The sequence below is a fragment of the Delphinapterus leucas genome, chromosome 7, assembly GCF_059928025.1.
Source record: "Delphinapterus leucas isolate spDelLeu-1000000601 "Yukka" chromosome 7, BTC_Dleu_Yukka2, whole genome shotgun sequence".
NCBI classification, from domain to species: Eukaryota; Metazoa; Chordata; class Mammalia; order Artiodactyla; family Monodontidae; genus Delphinapterus; species Delphinapterus leucas.
This window is the reverse complement of record NC_143135.1, coordinates 78,381,492-78,398,816: the sequence shown is the minus strand read 5'-3', so window position 1 is coordinate 78,398,816 and position 17,325 is coordinate 78,381,492. Positions and strand designations below refer to the sequence as shown.

The following is a 17,325-nucleotide window of genomic DNA, read 5'->3' as shown; positions in this document are numbered from 1 at the left end:
TCCGCCTGCCGATGCAGGGGACGCGGGTTGGTGCCCCGGTCCGGGAATATCCCATGTGCCGTGGAGCGGCTGGACCCAGGAGCCATGGCCGCTGAGCCTGCGCGTCCGGAGCCTGTGCTCCGCAACGCAAGAAATCGTATAAAATTTTGTCAACAATATTTTATGAAAAGAATTCCAATTAATATATGCATGCCCCAGAAAGCAAAGCATAATCTACCTCTCTTTTAAGGATAGGAAGGACTTAGTGACTCAATTCCATAAAACAGAGTAATAAAAGAGGAAAAAAATCAACGTTATAGGAAAGAAACCTTCCAAATACGACCTTAACCAAGTAATCATGCTTAACATCAACAGTCATGTCAGGTGGATACCTCTTAATTCTGATAGGATGTGATGAGAAGAATGTTTTACCTTTGTGTTGCTCCTCTCGAAACATAACCCCAGTCTAATTATGAGAAAACCCAGCACTGAGCATCATTTTACAAAAGGCCTGGCCAGTATATTTTAAAACTGTGAAGGTCATGAAAATCAAGAAAAGAAACTGTCACAAACCAGAGGAGGAATGAGCACAAAGGACCATCCTGGATGGGATCCTGGAATGGGAAAAAGACGTTAATATGAAAGCTGGTGCAATCTAAATAAAGTTTGGAATTAAAAAATCTGGAGATAATAGTAGTCAATATTGATTTCCTAGTTTTGACAAATGTTGCATAAAATAAAAGATGATAATTTTAGGGGAAAAAGAAACTATGTGAGGGTGTATATGATAAATCTCTGTATCTTTTTTTCAACTTTTTTGCAATTCTAAAAATAATCCAGAGTAAAATTTAAAAGTTTACTAAAAAGATAAACACATGAATAATTGAATCTCCATATGAACTGTTAAATCCACACAGTGTAATATTAAATAGAAGATGAAAAGGATACAATCTTTGCATGTACTGATATGAAAGTACTTCATGACATATTTCTCTAACGAAAAAGGCAAATTCTGGAAGGGTTTATATAACATAATTGAGTATCTGCAAAATATCCACATAAATCAGTGTTTTTCCTATCATGAATTTTGTGTGTGTGATAGGTGGAAGCCTGATTCAGACCTGAGTCTCTGAATCTCCACAGCTGGGTCTGCTTTTCCTCTCAGTTCTGCTCTATGCCCCTGTTTCTCTTTTGTGATATCTATCGAGGATGTCACTTCAGGAGCAGGCTTTCACGTTGCACTTGCCTGGCATTTTCTCTTTTCTGTTGTGATGGTTTGCGAGTAGATCCTCATGGGATGATACACCCACAGCTAAATCCTCTCAGTGAAGATCTCAGGGATGACTTGCGTCCAGCTTAGTCCCATCAAATTTGAGAATCAATTCTTTCTGCAGAAAAAAAGACATGCCTAAAATCTCATATGGGATTGTCTTCTGTGTGTAATATTTCATACTATGTTTCAGTGCCTAAATCGTGACTATGAGTCAGTGCCTATGATATAAGGATAACAATAACTGCCTAGAAATAAAAAGAGTGGGGATCTGTGTTTGTGGAAAGAGCAGAGGGGACATTTGAAGAGAGGAGAGCCAAGGACCATGGGGGAAGGCGGTGAGTACCAAGAATCTGGAAAAGCTATAATGGGACAATATAAAAATTTTAATAGGTAATACTTTTAATTTTATGTGCTTAGAAGATTTTTTTGTGATTTTTAAATATTGAAATCAAAGAAAGGGAGTTATTATTTATCTGAATCTAGGAGAATTCTGAACAGTTGTGGCTAACTTAGGTCTATGATAGGTTCCAGAGCCTGAACAGATTCTGATTCTATCTAAGAAAAGATGAGTCCCACAGATTTAGCGGAAATGTTAGGGAGGACTTTGAACATTATCTGCGTGGAGCATTTTGAGCCAAATATTTCTATTTCTTAAGAAGCAGAGTGACTCCCATTAATATTTGGGTAACTGAAGGAACAATTATATGTCTGCACTTTGTATTGTCCTGTAGGAACTGCTGTGGCATAAAGTGAAACAAACAGCAAAGAAACAGCAGAACCTGGAGAGTTCTCAAGATAAGCACCAGTTCTGACATCCAATGTCTTCTGTGTCCAGTGCACTAAGGCTGGTCCTTAAAAATTAAATACTAGCAATACTAACAATGGGTCCCCTAATTCATAACAGACCAACATACAAAGGAAGAGTCAACATTTTCCCCCAAGTATTGGAGGTAATGACAGAAAGAAATCATTTGCTAGGAAGGATAAGACAGACACACCACAAAACTTACCCCATCAGTGAATATTATACCCAACTAATGATTTTTCTTTGTGTTGAAAAATATCATTTTCTCAGTATTAGCACCAAGGAAAGCAGAAGCATCTGGATGAAACTGAATTAAAAGTTCTCCTCTACAATATTTAATTGGCATACATGAGTGCATATATATATGACAGTGAGTTGTGTGTGTGTGTGTGTGTATAATGAAGGAAGAAAATATGAAAAGGTTTAACTATTGCCCATGATATTTGATTTGACTGATAATATTTTGTGATATATCTCAAAAAAATGGATGCCTTTTAAATATTAATTCTATAATAGAAATTTAAAGATGAATGATCCTACTCTATGGTTACTGTAATCCACTTATAATATATGTAATTTAATTCTGTGGATGAAATTATGGAAATACAAATTTAACCCAAAACCTATTCTATATTTCAGAAGGGGATAGGCAGAAGTCTATTTCCCCTTAGCACCAACCAAAAAGCACAAGATAAAATAGTTGCATAAGTAGTACCCATAATTCTCAATTATTTTTTGAGCAGTGTTTTTGCAAGTGACAGTTTCCATAGAGTCAAGGTGAGAAAGGAAAAGAGGTAGAATTCAGGGCTGTAGCCTCTATTTTCCATTCAAGGACTAACCTGCAATGTTTCTTCTGTTCAGAGTCATTTGGAGTTGGCTGGACTATGGAAAACTCTGAAAGTTACAGCTGCTGACCCATCCAAGAGAACATAGAACCCCTGACCTGATTGGATGGATTTTCCTACCAGCATTGATGAGACCCATTCTACAGTCTTCTTGTGAGTAAAATTTTCTGAGTAGAGGAATTCATATTTCTTTCCCTTAAAAATAAAAAAATTTTTTTAAATTTAACAGCAGACTTAAGAATTTCTCAGGTGTATGAAATATTCCTAGTTAATAAAAACTATGTAATTACTTTCAGTTTACTCTGGAGCCATAGAATTATAATACCTACAAATGTTTGAAATTTATAAAGGAATACACATGTTTCTGCTAATTTATGATTTCTATGGTGTAAAAGTAAGATGTGGGTTTCTGGAGAGGAAATCCTAGACAGGTAGTTTTCCATTTGGCATGATACCTAAAACTTGGTTGGGAACCTGCGTTGTAGAAGGTGAAGAGTAATGCTTCTTCAGGAAAGTTTGCAGCTTCAGTCTTTAAAGTGCCCCATGACAATCCAGCAACTGGTGATGGCTGCGAAAATGTAACACTGGTGACACACTGAATACCAGAAAGCAGAGGAACTTCTGCACTTGCTCTGATGTAGAAGTGGGAGTTTTGATTAATTTCTGTCATTTATTTGAAAGCACAGTATATCAGATGGCACTGGTTTTTATTTTAACTTGGAATTTTCATATTTCCAAATGGGAAAACACTTGTGATAGGATAGTCAATCTGATATGATTGGCAATATATTGATCTGCTAGTCTAAGAAATGGATTCTCTTTACATTAAGGTCACTTAAGTTCACGGGTGTCAATGTCAACAAGAAGAGAAAATTCAATTGTTTGAATTCTCAAAACTGAAGGTTGTAGTTAAAAAGAGACTAATACACTGCTAATGAATTATTTTTATTAGTGATAGATGGGAATGAGTTTTTAATAGAATAGAATATTGAACAATAATTTTGTTTAGTGTAGGTATACTGTGTGTGTAGTGTCATTTTTTTTTCTCAAGTTGCTCTATCAATGGGTGGTAAGAAGACTATTTTTGTGTATGAGTGCAGGAGACAAAATGCAAAGAAGTGCTTCCCCTGCCAGCTCCTAAAGTACCTGCACATTTCTCCATAATGGCAGTCTTCTATTGATATCTTATTTGTTCGTATCTGTGAGCTTCCATTGAGAGATACGTTTTCGTCATCTTTATATCTCTACCAAAACAGAGTACCTGTCTTATTGTATATGATTGTATTTAATATACATTAATATAAACAATGTCTACTGATGTTACCAGAAATGAGATATCTAGGTCTTTAGCTCCTTGACCCTTACATACATCTTTACACTTCTCTTCCTTTCACCTCCCTATCGTACTTCCACGATATGTTCGTTAGATTAATTATATCAGTTATTCTCTTTTGTTAAAAAAAGATGTAGCTCAGCCAAGAGCTGTATTGTGAGTACAATTCCTGTTTCTTATAACATCTTCATTCTGCAGTTTACAAGTTTATTTTCTGTGGCTTTCTCTAAACCTATCACACACTCAACTTGAAACTCTGAACTGAAACCTCTTCTCAAGATATACAAACATATTAGTAATCCCTGAATTTCATCTAGAAGCTGTCTGTCCCTTTCAGGTTCAGTTTCCCACTGTTACAAGCCTTTGGGAACCTCAACTCCTTGTAGGTTCCACTCACCAGCCTAAAAATATTGTTAGTATCCCCTAACTAATGAACGATTTAATGAAATCGTTCATTAAACGATTGAGCTATCTGTGATAAATTGTTTCCCACTTTTCCAATGAATGGAATCTATTTTTAAAACTGAAAAGCTCTTCTTAAAATCTTTACTTTTAGTTTTTTATTTTTACCTTTTTCATAATTTAGGTAAGTAAATAAACTCTCTTAATGTTTTTAGTTTCCTCATCTAAGTCCTGGGATAATAATAAATGTAAGCTATTTGGAAAAATGCCTGGCTCGTAAAAGTGCCACACACAAAAACTACAGCAGAACTGTATTTCAATCTTCATTGTTTTAAATACATTATCTTATCTTTTACAATAATTGGAAAGAAAACCATTTTTCCTCTCCAGATTCAGATTTCAAATATTCCACTTTTCATTTGTAAAAGTGATTTTATATAATTTTCCACCTTTTTTCTTAGTTAGCATATATCTGAGAAGGCTTAGTTTTACACTAGAGGAATATCCTAAGAGATTGTTCAAGGTGTTTGGGGCAAGATCTTATTATGTACCACAGATGTGATGTTAGAAAAGATTGTCTTTTCTATCCAACTATTTGGATAAATGGATATGAGAAAATTGTATGCTGTTACAGTTCTTCCACTTGTTTAAATTCTAGTAAGTACCAGGTATTTTGTGGGGAGTTTTCTGAAGAAGGTAACGCTTTCACTATGGCTTAAAGACTGATAAAGTTAAGAAAATAAATACTCTAAATATTACATAATTTTCACTAAATCCTTTCCATTTAAAGGCAAAAAATATGGCTCAATAGAATGCATTTATTCTAATGGACAGAGTCCATTAGTCTATAAATCAGTCATTAACCTAAGGTTCAAGTGTTCATGACTGATCCATGAAGTGCTCAGAGCAGGATGCAAGTCTGGAGGGTCTCCTAGGCTTGTCTCATTTCTATTTCTAGCTCCTCAGTTGCACATTCAGTCCATGGCCATCAGGACCCTTCTTAGAAGGTAGCTATGCTCTGGAATCCTATGGAGTGTTACTGTTTTAGAGAAGATTAGACTCACAGTAAAATTGAGTAGAACGTACAGAGAGTTCCCATATACCTCCTGCCTCCTCCAAATAAACACACACACAGTATCCCGCATCATCATACACTGTACCAGTGGTGTATTTATTCCAATTGAAGAACCTATACCGGCACTTCGTTATCACCCAAAGTCCATGGTTTTACGTTAGTGTTCACTCTTGGTGTTGTATATTCTGTAGGTTTTGACTGATGTATAGTGAACATGTGGAATCATGTATCCACCTTTATAATATACAGAAGAGTTACACTGCCCTAGAAACCTCTTGTGATCACCTATTCATTAGTACCCCCAGCCTCAACCCTTTGCAACCACTGATTATTTTACTGTCGTCATATTTTTACTTTTTCCAGAATGTCCTATAGTAGGGCTCATGAAGCATGTAGACTTTTCAGATTAGCTTCTTTCACTTAGGGATATGCATTCAAGTATATGTCATGTGTCTTGATGGCTTCATGGCTCATTTCTTTTTAGCACTGAATACTATTCCATTGTCTGGATGTACCAGAATTTCTTTTTCCATTCACCTACCTAAGGACATCTTGGTTGCTTTCAAGTTTTGACAATAATGAGCAAAGCTGCTATAAACATCGCTGTGCAGGTTTTTTTTTTGTTTTTTAATGAATACAGGTTTTCAACTGATTAGGGCAAATACAAAGGAGCATGATTACCGAATTACATGGTAAGAGGATATTTAGTTTTGTAACAAACTGCCTTATTGTCTTTCAGAATGCCTGTACTAGTTTGCATTCCCATCAGCCATGAATCAAAGTTCCTGATTCTCCACATCCTCTCAGTATTCAGTGATGTCCTTGTTTTGGGAATTTGACCATTCTTATACATGTGTTGTGGTATCTCATTGCTATTTTAAAGCCCTTTCCTTTTCAGACATTTTAATTTTTAAAGTTCCCTTCGTTTTCTCTTATCCTATGCCCCTTGAGTGAGTAGCCAGTAGCCAGTCTTTAGTTTTGTTCATTTGTAGTTAAAACAAGCTGTGGTGAGGTTGATTGGAAGGCATGTTGGAACGGGGCCTAAGGATTTTTAATTGTACGAAAGGAGCTCTTAATGCTCAACATGAACCTCAACTCAGAATTTGGGCCTGTTTTCATTTACATTTTTAAAGGTAAATTAAATGATAGAAGGGACATATCCCAGGTAGGGTGTGCTTTTCTTGTGTATCACATAGGAGAGAACCTTTCTTTTTCTTTCTCTTCAGAAACATAGAAATCACACACACTGCAGGACTTCCAGAAATAACTCACCAGCTGAATCTTGAGAGTGAAGAAGCTGGAGATTTGCTGAGGTGTTTGAACTGCTGGGATGATATAAGTATCCCAAAGAACAAGAAATGGTGTTGCCTTAAGGCCAGGATGACAGGTCCAAAGAAGATATTGTGAAGTTATTGGAATATATGGTGAATAACATTCCATCCAATGACAGGCACATGTTCAAAACAACCCAGTCACTGATGGACTGGGAAAAAGTAGCTTTTAAAGATTTTCCTGGGGAAATGTGCAAACTCAAATGGTTAGAAATTTCTTATAACTTTAGAAAGTTTCGCACTTTGAAGGAATTAGTCCTGGAAGCAAAGGAAAATGTTGACAATCCTTACAAATGCAGAAAACACAAGAAGCATCCTGATTTACCCAAGAAGCCCTTGACAGCTTACCTCTGCTTTTTCAAAAAGATGCGACTCCAGTACACCCAAAAACACCCTAAGCTGAGCAACCAGGAGCTGACCAAGGTTCTGTCTGAGGAATACAAGAAACTTCCAGAGCAGCTGAAGCTGAAATATAGTCAAGATTTCTAGAAGGAGAAACAGAAGTTTAAGGAGAAAATGACTCTGTTCAGAGAACAGCACCCTGATCTGGTCCAGAGCTCCACGAAATCTGATGTCCCCAAAGGAAGCCAAATCAAAGTGCCAAAGAAGTTTCAGGGAAATGTGCAAAAAGTGGTCTCCCCCAAAAAACAGTTTATTCATGAAAAGCCCAAGAAGCCACCTATGAATGGCTATCACAAGTTCCACCAGGATTTGTGGTTGAGTAGGGAGCTGAAAGGGTTGCCCTGAGGGAGCACATGGTAGAGATTAGTAGATGCTGGCAGCGTGTCCCACAGAACCAGAAGGAGCATTATAAGAAGGAGGCTGAGGAACTGCAGAAACAGTACAAGGTGGACCTTGATCTCTGACTCAAGAGTCTGTCTCCTGAAGAACATGCTTATTACAGAGAGACAACCTATTTGAAGCGTAAGAACATGAACATGATGGGAGGCCCTAATCCCAAGATTAGGAGGATGGATCTGCAGTCCCCATCATCAGGGAATCTGCAGGGAGGGCTTGGACTGGGCCAGGGGCTTCAGGCTCCAGAGACAGAATTATCAGATATGATTGGAGAATATTTTCCTGCCTCAGGGAGATCAGAGGAAAATAAGGAAGATGAACAAGAGGAGAAAGGCAGCAACTCCTCAGCCCACAGCAGTAGGTGAAGATGAAGATTGTGTCTGAGGACAGTGGCTGCAGCTCATCTACCTCAGGGGAATCCTCTGGCTCAGATTCCAGCTGAGCTTTTTTCACAACCTGAACAAAGAACTTCCCAGCAAAAGGCCATGGCATCTGGGCTTCCCTGGTGGCGCAGTGGTTGAGAGTCCGCCTGCCGATGCAGGGGACACGGGTTCATGCCCCGGTCCCGGAGGATCCCACATGCCGCGGAGCGGCTGGGCCCGTGAGCCATGGCCGCTGAGCCTGCGCATCCGGAGTCTGTGTTCCGCAGCGGGAGAGGCCACAACAGTGAGAGGCCCGCGTACCGCAAAAAAAAAAAAAAGGGCCATGGCATCTTCATCAAATGGAAGGGCTCTTCTCCCTGTGCCCTTTCATTGCCTTCCTTCATCAGTGTATACATGTCAAACCCAATCACCCGGTTCATCACCCCCACCCCCGACCGCTTTCCCCCCTTGGTGTCCATAGGATTGTACTCTACATCTGTGTCTCAATTTCTGCTCTGCAAACTTGTTCATTTGTACCATTTTCTAGGTTCCACATATATGCGTTAATACACAATATTTGTTTTACTCTTTCTGACTTACTTCATTCTGTATGATAGTCTCTAGATCCATCCACGTCACTACGAATAACCCAATTTCTTTCCTTTTCATGGCTGAGTAATATTCCATTGCATATATGTATCACAACTTCTTTATCCATTTGTCTGTCGATGGGCATTTAGGTTGCTTCCATGACCTGGCTATTGTAAATAGTGCTGCAATGAACATTGGGGTGCATGTGTCTTTTTGAATTATGGTTTTCTCTGGGTGTATGCCCAGTAGTGGGATTGCTGGATCATATGGTAATTCTATTTTTAGTTCTTTAAGGAACCTCAATACTGTTCTCCATGGTGGCTGTATCAATTTACATTCCCACCAACAGTGCAACAGGGTTACCGTTTCTCCACACCCTCTCCAGCATTTGTTGTTTGTAGATTTACATGTAGCTGTCCAGTTTTCCCACCACCACTTATTGAAGAGACTCTCTTTTCTCCATTGTATATTCTTGCCTCCTTTGTCATAGATTAGGTGGCCATAGGTTCATGGGTTTGTCTCTGGGCTTTCTATCTTGCACCATTGATCTATATTTCTGTTTTTGTGCCAGTAACCATACTATCTTGATTACTGTAGCTGTGTAGTATCATTTGAAGGCAGGGAGCCTGATTCCTCCAGCTCTGTGCTTCTTTCTCAAGATTGCTTTGGCTATTCAGGGTCTTTTGTGTTTCCATACAAAATGTAAAATTTTTTGTTCTAATTCTGTGAAAAATGCCAGTGGTAATTTGATGGGGATTGCATTGAATCTGTAGATTGTTTTAGGTAGGATGGTCATTTTCACAATACTTATTCTGCAATCCAAGAACATGTTATATCTCTCCATCTGTTTGTATCATCTTTGATTTTTTTCATCAGTGTTTTATAGTTTTCTGAGTACATGTCTTTTGCCTCCTTAAGTAGGTTTATTCCCAGCTATTTTATTGTTTTTGCTGTAAGGGTAAATGGGAGTGTTTCCTTAATTTCTCTTTCAGATTTTTCATCATTAATGTATAGGAATGCAAGAAATTTCTGTTTATTAATTTTGTATTCTGCAACCTTACTAAATTCATTGATTAGCTCTAGTAGGCTTCTGGTGGCATCTTTAGGATTTTCTATATATATTATCATGTCATCTACAAACAGTGACAGTTTTACTTCTTTTCCAGTTTGGATACCTTTTATTTCTTTTTCTTCTCTGATTGATGTGGCTAGGACTTCTAAGACTATGTTGAATAATAGTAGTGAAAGTGGACACCCTTTTCTTGTTCCTGATGTTAGAGGAAATGCTTTCAGTTTTTCACCATTGAGAATAATGTTTGCTGTGGGTTTGTCATATATGGCCTTTATTATATTGAGGTAGGTTCCCTCTATGCCCACTTTCACCCTGCAATATTTTAAACACTTTATTTTGAGGATCAAATGTGCGAAACAAATTTACTGAAGAAATGACTTAATATTTTCAGCTTTCATCCCAGATACCAGTTTCCACCTTACATTTTGGTGAGCGTCCATTGAAGTGGCTGTTTCTTTGAGAGGCTTCCTAAGCCAGCCTGAGATGGGACGGGTGGTAGGTGGAGAATACATACACATATGCATACTACATACACACATAATTGCTTTTGACTTTTATAAAAACTAGAAGCCAAAAAAAAAAAAAAAGCCTTTATCCAAGAAATAGATCATGGTGAGCATAACAACAACAAAAAAATTCCTATAAATGCAGAAAATCTTCAAATTCTGATATATAATTTTGAGTTGGTTAAACGAGTTTTAGATGAGGGATAGTCTTTTCATTTTCCCACCTGTTATGTATCAAGGTACGGCCTCTATCTTTCTTGTTCTGCCCTGGGGGTTTAGTTCATAGCACAGTGCCTGACACACAGGGAGACTTCCACAGACATTTGTTTAATAAATGACGAGGGAAGGGCAGTTTTTGCAGCACTGCCCATATTCGTTGCAAGTTTTGACACCTTAATGGTGCTTGTAAGTGAAATCATCTTTTTCTAAATTGTCTTTCTAACAGCCCTTCACAGTACCCTGAACTCTGTGAGCATTTAATAAATTTGAATTTCAGTCACACTGTATTAGGAAGGCCGAAATGCATTCCATCCGGTTTCCAGTTCTGCTGAAATTAGCGGAGCTCGCCAGGTCCAGGAGCTCAGTCGGCCCGGCGCCCACAGCACAGCACAGCCCTCCAGCCCCAAACTCTCCCGCTTTTCCCGTTGGAGGCTGCAGGGAGGAGCGGAAGATCTGGGATCCGGGGAAGGCGTCGGTGTACATACCCAGCATAAATCCACCCAGGAAATATGCCAGCGCTGTAGCCAAGCACATCCAAAGCTACGGAAGACCCTGGACTTGGCCATGGCTTCCGCAGGACTGAGAGAGAAGAGCCTGCTGGCCGAGCGAGCCTCGGGAATGCTGGCGAACTAGAGCGCGCCCAGGGGATCCAAAGAACGGCCAGGTTGCTGCCAACCTCACCTGCTGCAGCCTTGCGCAAAGCCCCGCCTCCGCCCCACAGGTGGGTCCAGAGGCGAATAGAAACTGGCAGCAAACTCCTGGCCCCTGGAGCACCCGGGCACTTCGATGGGAGAGAGGAAGCCGTGCAGGGAGAGGAGACATTCTGCTTGTTAGAAGACAACGTCCATTCTGTTGATCCTGGACAAGTCTGCGTTCCGGGGGACTACTGAAAATGTCCCTGCTTGTTCCCTGAAGAACTCTGCTTACCAGCCTCTTTCCAGGAGCTGCTGAATGTTGGCAGCCAAGTGCATTTAACTACTGCTTTTCCTTCACTGTTGATCACTCTGCTGTCGGATTCTAATTTCTAACTTGGCACATTTGGGAAACATTTCTGGTCCTGGCTGCTCCCTGATAACACGTTAGTTTCTCAACAACATATAACATCGAAACTGATGGGATTGTGTTCTTTGGTTCTCCCTTACCTGAACAAGTCTCCAAATTTCTGTAATTCTCAAGTTTCTTCCTCTGTGATTGGGGTTTTTGCCTACCTCACTACAATGTTGTAGGTTCAAATTGATACAATTAACCACTGAAAGTGCCTTGCAACATAACTTGATGGTAGGTTTTCAACAAATGTCATCTTCCCTGCCCTCCCCCCTCCTATCACATTTCCCCCAGTATTTCTTTCTGAAAGTGATTTAAAGGTTTACAAATGGTGGTCCTCTTAAATAGGATGACTCCATCCATCCATTTTACCCTGAAGGAAATCTTTAGCAGTTCCTGATGGGATTCCTCCTATCCAACCAAAAGCAGTTTGCAGTCAGAGCAAAGATGGCTGCTGAGTGGAATATGAACTGGATAGTACATGTCTGGTTATACCCCCAATCTTCGCTGCATTGTCTGAGGCCCTGATAATCTTAGTAAAGACACTTTTCTTTGTTCCTATCAAGTTGCTGGAAGGGTCTAATTTCTTTTTCTTGCACTGTAATTGTTGATAGATGTATTTGATGGTTTTTCCCTTAGCACTTCTGTAGAAGTAATGTACAATAGAAGAAATACAGGTTTCTAATAAACTTCAGACTATACTACTGAATTGGGTAACAAAGTACAGAACTCTAAAAATCTAATGGCTTCCTAAAACTGCTAACAAAAGATCAAGCTCAGCAAGAATCAATCACATTCATGATTGAATGAACTGATGAATATGACTATAATTTTTATGACTTTTTGTTTGAAATATTACTGACTTTTTAATCTTTCATTTTCATATATGAGGAAACATTTCCTCTTATGTAATGAAATATAGCAATTTGGTAAATTATACCTTTGTAAGCAGAATTGAAACATTTATACTTGTTCTCCCCCCCGATCCCTCCAGAATTTGAAAACTCTTAGTAAGTATTTGTGTTTTTATGGCAATAGTTACTTACATAAATCCACTAATAATCTGTTCTCCTTTTAAGAGGGCACAACTGGAAAAATTAATTATATTACAAGGCTTTGACTAGAATGTCACATTTTAGAATATGCATCCAATCAGACATGACCAGACAGTTTTAGGGAACTAAGATTGACTTTATGGAGACATAAAGCCCTTTGGAAAATCAGCCTGGTACCTTGCTTGCAAAGTTCCCAGAAGCCTTACCAGGTGAGAAAGTAAGGTCACTTCCTGGCAGATATAAGAACCTCAGGATATTTGGGGGACCTCAAGAAGAGAATTAACCCAAATCTATAGGTATTACAGGTGAGTCTGATGGCAAGTTCTTGGCTTGGCTGGCTGACTTCAAGAGGCTATTAAAAATTCAGTCTGGAGATTCCTTATGAAAAGTTTCAGCAAAGAGGATTTAAAAGAGCCTATGTGAAAAAAAAAAAAAAAAAAAGAGCCTATGTGCTCAATTGCTATCCTTGCCAGACTTATGTAAATATTCAGGCCAAATTTCATGTAACTCATCTTATTTTGCAAATGAATTAATTTTAATTTGGCTTTCTTTGATAAAAATGAAGGTGACTATAGAGAGAAAAAATTTCTTTTTCAGTAGAAACTATAATACACTGTTTTTAATATTAGATTCTAGTTCTATTAATCATCCTTGAGATTTTGGTTGTCCACCTGAAAACCAAAATGGATCATGAATTCTTCTAGTTTCTTCAAATATTTGACTACAATTCTTCAAACTAACATTTCCAATTTTTCTCCCACTTTTGACTTGGAATCATTGAGAACTAAAGCTGCCCTTTCCCTGAAGCCCTGCTATCTGAAGCTGAACAGCTTGATATAAATGTAAGAGAGACCACCACAATAGCCCATGCTTAGGCAATCTCTGTACCTGTTGCTTTGTAAGCCACTCAGAAAGTTTACATGAACACCTAATGACATCATCAGAGACATTTCTAACTGCAAAAGATGCTTCAACCTTCAGATCTAGAAATCTTCTCAAATGGAAACTCTCAGGACTCAGTTGCTGAGTTTATATTTGTTCCAATCATTAAACTTTGTTTTACTTTTGTCTCCACAGAAATGCATCTTATTAAATACCTGACTGCTTGCACCCTATAGGCCTAACTTTGAGAGCCTACTTGCATCACTGCCTCCTGAAATGAGTAACTGACATGACCTACTGTCAGAACTAAGAAATTGGCTCAGTGAGATGAAGCAATCTATTGACTCAATTTCTGGAATGTGAAACTTCTTAAAAGAAATTTCAAAGTCAGGACTGTAGGAGAGCAAAATTTGCCACCCCAAAATGTCTCTTTGGTATGTGTACAGCCAAGGCCTCAAAGACTCAGGAATAAACTTTTACCTTCCCCCTAACTGCCGAAAAGAATGTAGATAGAGGACCAGTGGCAGGAATGGAGCTATCACCATTGATAACTATAGGATGAACCAGGTGTGGCAGACAGGGAAGAACCAGGAATAGTCTGTTAAAATTCCTCTCAGTGTTCCATTGTCTCTGCCTGGCCCAGCAAACTTTTTTTTTTTTTTAACCGAACATTTGCTTTTCCATTTCCATGTGAAATGCCTTCCTCGCCTTTGAAGTCCCAAACCCTGAGAGTTTTAGCTATTGTTGGGAGTTACTCAAGTTTTCTGGGTCTCTCTCATGTATACATGTTAATAATGTTTGATTTTCTCATGCTTTAAAAGAAGGACTAAGTTATTTGTGAAATTTGTTTTTTCTTACTCATCTCAATTTTTATAGCTAGTAAATGTTGACTAATAGAAAAATCATTTTATTCATTAGCACAGCTTCCCAACCTGATTAATCTTCCCAAATTAAATTATTCATTTTTTCAGTATTTATTGAGTGGCTATAGCATTCCAGACATCGTAAAAAATTCTGATGATATGACCCTTGCCTTTAGGAAGCCTACAATACAATAAGAAGGCAAATATTGAATATGTAATTAAATGTAAGAAGTTCTAAAAAGGAGCAGTATTACCTTAAATGTGAAGCGTGTCACTGCCTTAATAGGTGACATCTGCAATCTTGATCTTGCCAATCCATTGTAAAAAGTCCAGTTAGCTGGTTTAGCAAGTCTTTGGACTTTTTAAAAAAATATATGGATACAAATTCAATATCTCTTCTTCTTAATTAAGCTTAAAGCAGAAGGCTGCTATCTAATTATTAGCATCTTAGAGGATATTTGTATCTTACAAAGCACACTTAACAAAGCAACATTGTTGATTTATGCCAACCCCTTTCAGTCTTTCCTTCAAAGCTAAAAAATATATGAGACTTTTAGTACTGGAAAATCAGTCTCTCAGTAAAACTATTAACACATTTGATCTGCACATTATTCAGAGCCTCTAGCAAGACAGAACTCATTATCTTCTCCATTCATAAAATTAAATTGTTCCTATATAATCTTCCCCCACCCCTTCTAACATCCTAGAAGAGGCAATCTTGTAACTTCAAAGTCAAAATCCCTTCAAATGGGTCACAGCAAGGTTTGAAAACAAAGTACCACATATGTACTAACAAAGCAGTATATGTAAATTTCTTAATAAACATACCAATAATTAAGATTCAATAGAGAAGAAATAATGTTTAGTGTCAAATTTCATGTTTTGGCTGAAGATGTTGCCTTATCTCTCATAAATGAGGAATCACCTAGATGCTCACTGTACAGATATAAACATGATGCCATTAATGATGTCACAAGGTGACAGGATGTTCTGGTCATCCAGATAGCAACATTCTCTTTCCAAAAAAGTGAAAAGTTACTGTCATGATGGCTGAGATTCATGACAAAAAATATATTCCAATTGAGTATTTCTAAAGTCCTGGGTCCAAAAACTGCCCAAAATTAGTTTCAAACTTAAGATGTGAGAATGTTAGTATATTGTACAATAAACCATAACACATAAAGCAGGTGACAAGTGAGACAGGAGTATAGTGTGAAAAGTGTAAAAGACTAATAAAAGTAAGTGAGAAGAAATTCTAAAAGAAAAGCAGAAAACCGTGATTGGATGATTTCCTCCTGATGTCACAATTATTCTACTCAACAGTAAATGTAGAAATTAGAAAAGATCCACCAAGTTAAAGTGTAAAACAGAGAGAGGGCTGCCACCCATGTCCTCCTATCAATACAGGGTGTGTGTACCATGATGCTAACATTCCAGGTGGTACCTTGGCGCTGGTAAGTTATATTTATTTGGCCTTTAAACCATGTTTTCCTAGTCAGTATTTCTCATCCCTTATAATTAACATGTATCTTCAGCCTATTTTCCATGATAGCTTGTACATAATAGTGCTAGGATCAGGGCACCACTCATGCTGTTTCTTCCAACACTCTCATCCTCTATCCTCATTTACATCCTCAGTCCCTGTGTACTTTCCCTATCATTAGATTATGAATAAATCTCTCCAGATTTTTGATCTTCCTTCTGACAGACCTTTCTCTATTCCATCTTACCTGACACCTGTTTTTACTTGATGATACCCCTTGTCCTAAAACCAGAGAAAAACCCACTTCATGGGGAAGTAGGAATGATTGATTCACATAGGGACTCATGGGGTCAGAGAGGAAGGATGGACCTTTGCTCTGACATCATAAATCACTGGGTGTTCTCTTTTGAAGTTACTACCCTCTGATTATATCATCTGCTTCTTACTCACATCATCGTCCCCAGTTGAGCACCAAGATATTCTCCGACCTTCTGCAATGGTTTTCACAGCTGTCTTGTAGAGTTTTGGCGCACCTCTGGCCCTTCACTCTTCCTTTTCTTTCACACCTTGTATACGATCCATCAGTAAGTTCTATTGGCTCTGCAATCAATATACGTCATGAATCCAGCTGCTCCACCAGTATTCATCTAATCCTAGCCACAGCCCTCTCTCATCTAGACTTCTGCAACAGATCCCTAGCGGGGCTCTTCCTCCACTGTTGCTCCCATACCCATAATCATTGACTCAGTAGTTTTCTTCATAAAGTAGCAATCAGATCATGTTATTATTAAAAATCCTTCAAAGCTTTCTCATTAAACTTAAAAACAAAATTCAGACTCGTTAGAGTGGCAGCTAAACCTACTTGATCTAGCTTTTGAAGCTTGCCTCCCTTCAAGGGAAGACAACACTAAGGAAACACATGCAGACCAAGTGCATAGAGACCAGGAAACAACCACATCAGCAGAGATCGCCAACATCACAAAGAAGCAGGCAATCCCCAAGGGAGGCCTGTGGTACTGTGCTCTCCCAGCGCTACTGTAGTGCGTCCATATGCCTACAGATGAAGGCATTGGTAAATGGCCAGTGGTTAAGAGAGTCACTGGTCTTCTTTCAGGGTCTTTTGTGGTGTCATATAAATTTTATGATTGTTTTTTCTTCTTATGTAAAAAAAATGCCATTGGACTCTTCATAGAGATTGCATTGAATCTACAGATGGCTTTCTGTAGTATTGCCATTTAAACAGTATTAATTCTTCTAACCTATGAACACAGGAAACCTTTCCATTTATTTGTTACAATATATTCTTTTTTTTTTGCGGTACGCGGGCCTCTCACTGTTGTGGCCTCTCCCGTTGCGGAGCAACAGGCTCCAGACGCGCAGGCTCAGCGGCCATGGCTCACGGGCTCA

General features: G+C 38.5%; 1 protein-coding gene across 1 annotated transcript; it reads left to right on the top strand.

Annotated features, from left to right (window-relative positions):
* The first annotated feature begins 7,070 nt into the window (after positions 1-7,070).
* Positions 7,071-8,535, top strand: LOC111170977 (upstream binding transcription factor like 1). Its single transcript, XM_030761442.2, is given in 3 exon segments — positions 7,071-7,785; positions 7,788-8,201; positions 8,204-8,535. Coding segments are annotated over 3 exon segments (1,209 nt in total). The 3' UTR covers positions 8,284-8,535.
* The last annotated feature ends 8,790 nt before the right edge of the window (positions 8,536-17,325 follow it).